At 51.3% G+C, this 6,000-nt stretch overlaps 1 protein-coding gene across 2 annotated transcripts in view; it reads left to right on the top strand.

Annotated features, from left to right (window-relative positions):
- TRPV3 (transient receptor potential cation channel subfamily V member 3) overlaps positions 1-6,000 on the top strand; it is a 31,520-nt gene that overhangs the window by 6,086 nt on the left and 19,434 nt on the right. For both annotated transcript variants that reach the window (XM_008695256.2, XM_008695255.2), the window contains exons 2-5: positions 1,017-1,121; positions 1,273-1,359; positions 2,077-2,231; positions 3,000-3,176. In XM_008695256.2, the coding sequence (XP_008693478.2) occupies positions 1,017-1,121; positions 1,273-1,359; positions 2,077-2,231; positions 3,000-3,176 (524 nt within the window). The remainder of the gene's footprint in view (positions 1-1,016; positions 1,122-1,272; positions 1,360-2,076; positions 2,232-2,999; positions 3,177-6,000) is intronic.

Raw genomic sequence — 6,000 nt, 5'->3', positions numbered from 1 at the left:
GGGGGGGGGGGTCGCCACAGCAGACCCTCATCCTGAGACTCGTCATCCTGGTTGTCCTGGGGAGGCTTGTCCCTGAGTGTGTGATCGTGGGTTCTGAGAGCACGCGTGTGTGTGTCTGTGGGCACTTCTGAAGGTGAGGCCAGGGCTGTGTCTGGTTGGGGAGTCGTATCTGGGGTGTGTGTCTTGCCTCTGATGGGGCAGTGAGTCTGTCCCCTTCCCTGGGGCTCAGTCAGGTCACAGGCCCTGGGCCCATGTCTCTCTTCCAGCCCCAGGAGAAAGTGTGCCCTTCATTTGCCCCCTACTGCTCCTCACACCCACTGTCCGAAGTGGTTTCCTGAGTTTTCCTTCTGGACGAGGATTCTCAGATCTGTCCCCTGAACTTTTACATCCCCATCACAGCTTCAGGTGTGACTATTTTCTGTGGCGACAAAACAATACAAGAGATGATCAAAGGGGTTTGAATGTGCCCTGGCAGCCAGGAAAGGCCCTTGTAGATGGCAGCATCTAGGGACTTCCCCTGGAGCTGCTCTTCAGACCTGAGGCCAGAGGGGCAGTTGCGGGGCGTGATGGGGAACTGTAGCTCTCGTTGCCGTGTCCCCCATCTCTCGTGAGTGCCGTGCACCTGGAGGCAGCTGCAGACAGGAAAGTCCCCCTCAGATGTTAGGCCACCCCAGCAGAGACCCTTGGGTTCATTGCTCAGTATTTTTAGTGACAGGAGTCACCCAGACCCAGCTTTGGACCCAGGCTCTGCCACCTACTTGCTGTGTGAGCTTGGGCAAGTCGCTTGACCTCAGAGCCTCGACATGTGTACCTGTGAAGTGTGGACGATTGGGACAGCACCCTTCCCAGAGGGCTGCCACGGGGGCTGAGCGAGGCCACGAGGGACAGAGCTGAGCATGGAGCTGGCCGAGAGCGAGTGTGCTGTGTGGCTGGGCGCGCTCAGCAGGAGGTTGCAGGGCATGCGGGTGGACGGTCCCTGCCCCAGCTCTCACGGCCTTGCTTGGGTGTCCCCGCAGTGCACACTTCTTCCTGGAGATAGAAGGGTTCGATCCCAACCCCACTGTTTCCAAGACCTCTCCCCCCGTCTTCTCCAAGCCTATGGACTCCAACATCCGGCAGTGGTGAGTACTGGCTCCCCTGGCCAGCCCCCACTCCAGCCCAGCCCTCAGCTCCAGGGTGGGCAGTGACTCACCCTGGGCCAAATGGCCAGGCCCGGTTGTCTCTCTCTTTTGAACTTGTCTCTCGCTCTCTCTTCCTTTCCCCACCCTCCAGCCTCCCTGGCAACTGTGATGACATGGACTCACCACAGTCTCCTCAGGACGATGTGACAGAGACCCCGTCCAATCCCAACAGTCCCAGGTAAGCCTGGCCCTTCCCTTCCTCCCACTGTGTCCACCAGGTAGGTGACAGAGGCACGGGCATCACGACCCAGGAAAGAGAAAGAATGGAGATTCCTGGGGGTAGGACAAATGTCTGGGACCGAGGCTGTGGCATGTAGGAATTTTTTGGGGGGAGTATTACATTTTACAAACTATAAAAAGTATTACCCATTCATTATAAAACATTTAAAAAATAGTACGCAGCAGAACAAGGACTGTAACACAATCCCATATAAGTAAATTAAAAATATATGCATATAAACCATGAAACATCATGTGCATTTTGCAAGAACACATACAAACAAAAAAATACGCATCTCTTTGGAGTGTGGGGGCAGGGAGAGATAGATTTTGAAAACTCAAACACCGCAAAAGATGAAAGTGGGATTTTTTCCTTCCCCTAATCTCAGACTTTTTAAGGTAATCACTATTAATTGTCCTTCCTCGTCGTCTTTACCGTATGTACCCAAACATATATTCTGGAAAGATGTGATTGCACTCGGATGAGGAGAGAAGCCTGCACAGGGCCACACAGGTCCCAGGGCCCGGAGCGCAGACGCGGGGCATCTGGGGCATGGCGACAGGCCTGTGCAGGTGTGGAAGGCGGGGCAGCTCCGCAGGCACGGTGGCTCCGGGGCGTGGGGAGAGGAGGTTGGCGGTGCACGTGTGGTGAGTTGGAAATGCTTTCTGGCCTCAGTGCAAACCTGGCCAAGGAAGAGCAGAGGCGGAAAAAGCAGCGGCTGAAGAAGCGCATCTTCGCAGCCGTGTCGGAGGGCTGCGGGGAGGAGCTGCTGGAGCTGCTGCTGGAGCTGCAGGACCTTTGCAAGCGGCGCCGTGGCCTGGATGTGGCTGGTCAGTGGCTGGCTCCGGCAGAGAGAGTGCAGGCCTGGGGGCCCTGTTTGGCTCTTGCTGCCAACCTTTCCCCACAATAACCCACGAAGGGGGCATGCGAGGAGCCCGGAATGCTGGGCTGGGGACTTTGAACCTGACTCTGAGGGCAATGGGGAGCCACGGAAGGGCTTAGACAGGTGAAGGTCACGTCTGGCTACAGCGTGGACAGCAGGTGTAAAACTGGAGAAGGGCGCTATTCAGGCAGAGTTGGGACCACAGCAACACAGCTGGGGGAAGGTGACCGGCTCCTCAGCAGTGGAACTGGCTGGAATCGAGGACAAGGGGAGTGAGAGAAAGGAAGGGGTCCATGGTAGCGCCGTTGGTGACCTGCTGGATGGTGAGGCCTGAGCTGTCTCGGGGACTGGGGAGTAGCTCGTTAGAAGGAGGTGGTAAGCTTTATTTGCAGGCTCCCGGGAGGAGGCAGGCTAGAGATCCCAGGGTGTCGGCACGGAGATGGACAGCGGGAAGGCAAGCAGTGGGTAAGACTGCCCCCTCCGAGGGAGAGGGTGCAGAGGCAGAGAGCAGAAGGCCTCAGGTAAGGCTCTCGGGGGCCTCAGGGGAGGAGCAGTTGGAGACGGAGGTGGAGAGTAGGTAGCACAGGCTCCAGGAGGCCGGCGAAGGGCATGGAGCAGGGTCTCGAGGTCTGAGGTGGCAGCCCCCATCCTCGGGCTGGGAGGGCCAGGGCAGCCGGGGCCGCACCTGCAGCTCATCCCGTGACCCTGCCTGCAGACTTCCTCATGCACAAGCTGACAGCCTCTGACACGGGGAAGACATGCTTGATGAAGGCCTTGTTGAACATCAACCCCCACACCAAGGAGATCGTGCGGGTCCTGCTGGCTTTTGCTGAGGACAATGACATCCTGGACAGGTTCATCAACGCCGCATACACCGAGGAGGCCTATGAAGGTGCGCTGCCTGGGGGTGCCGAGCACACGGGGATTTCTGAAGGTGGGGTGGGGGCCAGGCCACGCAGAGCCACCGTGGTCACCGTGGGCCCAAGGCACGAAGCATGCTTTAGTGCCACGCGGCAGACACTCCTCGCTTCCGTCCTTTGTTCTGCACAGAGTTTTGAGCACTGACCACATGCCAGGCTTTGTTTTCGGCCCTGGGGTGCGGTGACATAGACAGACATAGGCCACTGCTTTAAATAAAGTACTTTTTAGATGGAAAATGCTTGGAAAAGAAAATAGAAGAAGGTAAGGTGATCAAAAGTGACTGGGGATGGGCAGCTTTAGAGTGGATCGGCAGGGAGGTCACCTTTGACCTGAGGCCTGCGTGAGGAGAAAGACTGGGAGCAGGGCAAGGGCCAAAGTGCGAGACGGGAATGAGTTTGGCATTTCAGGGCAATGGGAAGCAGGTCAGAGATGCTGTCAGATAGCTGTGCGAGGCCAACACATGGCCACTATTAGTATCACCATCATTTTTTAAAAAAAATTATTTATTTATTTGAGAGAGAGAGAGAGATTGAGCACAAGAGTGGGGTGAGGGGCAGAAGGAGAAGCAGACTCCCCGGTGAGCAGGGAGCCTGACACAAGGCTTGATCCTGGGACTCCGGGACCATCACCTGAGCTGAAGGCAGCTCTTTAACCAACTGAGCCACCCAGGCGCCCCCAAGTATCACCATCATTATTACTAACCACCCCCTTTGGGTCTCAGTTTTGTGGCTTCTCTTTTAAGTGGACTGGAGAGGGGCAGGGAGACCAAATTTGGGATAGTATTTCCCTGCCCAGCAAATCTGCTGTGAATAATCACTGGAGTTTTTGGACTCAGGAAACATCCCGTTTGGCTCTAATGAGGTGCAAAAATGATGGGCTCAGGAAGGACTGGATGCTATCTTGCTGATATGCCAGGGGGCGCTAAACATGGCTCTTCGCAAGGGGTGGTCTAGCTTGGGCCCTCAACTTTTCTCAGGGGACAAAGTGATTTTTATTTTTATTTACTTATTTAAATTGCAGAGTTTCACAAGGGTTTTTGTTATATACAAAAAAAAGTAAAGGATTGTGAAAACTCAACACTGTTGATTAGAAGAGAGGAAATCCAGGGAAGATGGCTACAACTGAGTGCTGAACTGCATGCTGAGCTCCCTGGTAGCCAAAGCAAAGAGAGAAACTGGATGGGCTATATATAACCTTCTCAGCCTGTCACTAGGGAGTTGATACTGGTCCTTAGCCAGGGAGGTTTAGGCCAGTGCCTCAAGCTTGCCTGTCTTGATTCTTCTCCCTTTTCAGTCCCCTTCCGTCCCCTCCTTTCTTCTTGTCAGTATACAGGAACTTAAACCCCTTTCTAGCACTATATTCCCCTCGAGGCCAGGGATGGAGTCTGTCTCGCCCATAGTGAATTCCCTGGGACCATTGGGGTCTCACCTAAGAGGTCCTTAATAAATGTTTTTTGAATGAGTGAATAGATGAAGCTTACTATTAAGGCTTTGCTGTCCTGGCTGAAACTCCTTACTTTTCTTCTTTCTTAGCCTTCCCGTATCACTTCCTTCTTTCATGAATTTGCCTTTTGCTGGTGGGCTTGTTGGGGGCTCTGAGCACTCACTCTCTCTCTGCATGGTGGGAAGAGCCATTTATTTCTGTCTTCCCAGAAACCAACCCCCCGTTCTTCCCTCTGATGGCATCTGCTGGTACCTTCCATTCAGTGTCCTGGGTGGGTGCTCCGTGCCGCCGGGGGCTGAGGGACTAGAGCACCACCAGGGGAGCATTCTTCCTCACTCTGAGTGTGTTACTTCGCCTTTCTGAGTCTCAGTTCCTCCATCTGGCAGAGGCTAGTATTTCCTTCCTATGCTGCTAAGAGGATCCAAAAACAACTTTTAAAATATTATTTTTAGCATTTTATTAAAAACCTTCAGTAATTCGTCTTTTTAAAAGCAATTTATTCAGTTGAAATTTATTATTAAAAATTTTAAACATACATTTGAGATTAATATAACGAATAATTTTATATCCATCCTTGAGATTCAGCATAACTATTTTTAATTACAGAACTAACACCTGAGTAGAGTTTCATTGTAAAACATTCAAATAAAAAGAAAGAAAATATGATAGCAGAAATAAAGTAGCCAATAGGAGGGTTTGAAAGATAGGGTCAAGGAAATCTTTGAGAAAGTAGAAAAAAAATAAAGGTATGGAAAAGAGGAGAGAGAAAAAATAGGGAAAGTAAAAGATCTGCCTAGGAGACCCAACAGAAGAAATACAGGGTAGAGAAAACGGAAGGGAGTCCATGGTCAAAGGGGCAATACAAAAGTATTTTCCAGACCTGAAGGACCTACATTTTCAGATTTTAAAAACCCACTGAGGAGCTCCTAGGTGGCTCAGTTGGTTAACCAACTGACTCTTGCTCAGGTCTTGACCTCAGGGTCGTGAGATCAAGTCCCACATTGGGCTCTGCGCTCAGCGGGGAGTCTGCTGGAGATTCTCTTTCTCCCTCTGCCCCTCGCCTCGCACACACTGTAAATAAATAAATAAAATATTTTTTAAAAATTTAAAAATAAATAAATACCTTTAGAACTTAAAAAAAAATCCAAATATTTTAATTAGGTTAAAAAAAAAAACCCTTTGCCTATTTTCCACTCTCCTCTCTGGAAATGATTATGCTGTGTAGACCTTGAGGACTTTCCTAGGCTTTTTACACATGTGTGTATGTGCACGTAGAAATAGGTTTATTTATTCATGTATCTATCTAACATAGAATAGTATTACTGTTTGCATTGTTTTGCAATTTGCTTTTT

Source organism: Ursus maritimus, unplaced genomic scaffold (assembly GCF_017311325.1).
Source record: "Ursus maritimus isolate PB19 unplaced genomic scaffold, ASM1731132v1 scaffold_24, whole genome shotgun sequence".
NCBI lineage: Eukaryota > Metazoa > Chordata > Mammalia > Carnivora > Ursidae > Ursus > Ursus maritimus.
The sequence above is the reverse complement of the archived record's forward strand: the minus strand, read 5'-3'. Positions and strand labels throughout refer to the sequence as shown.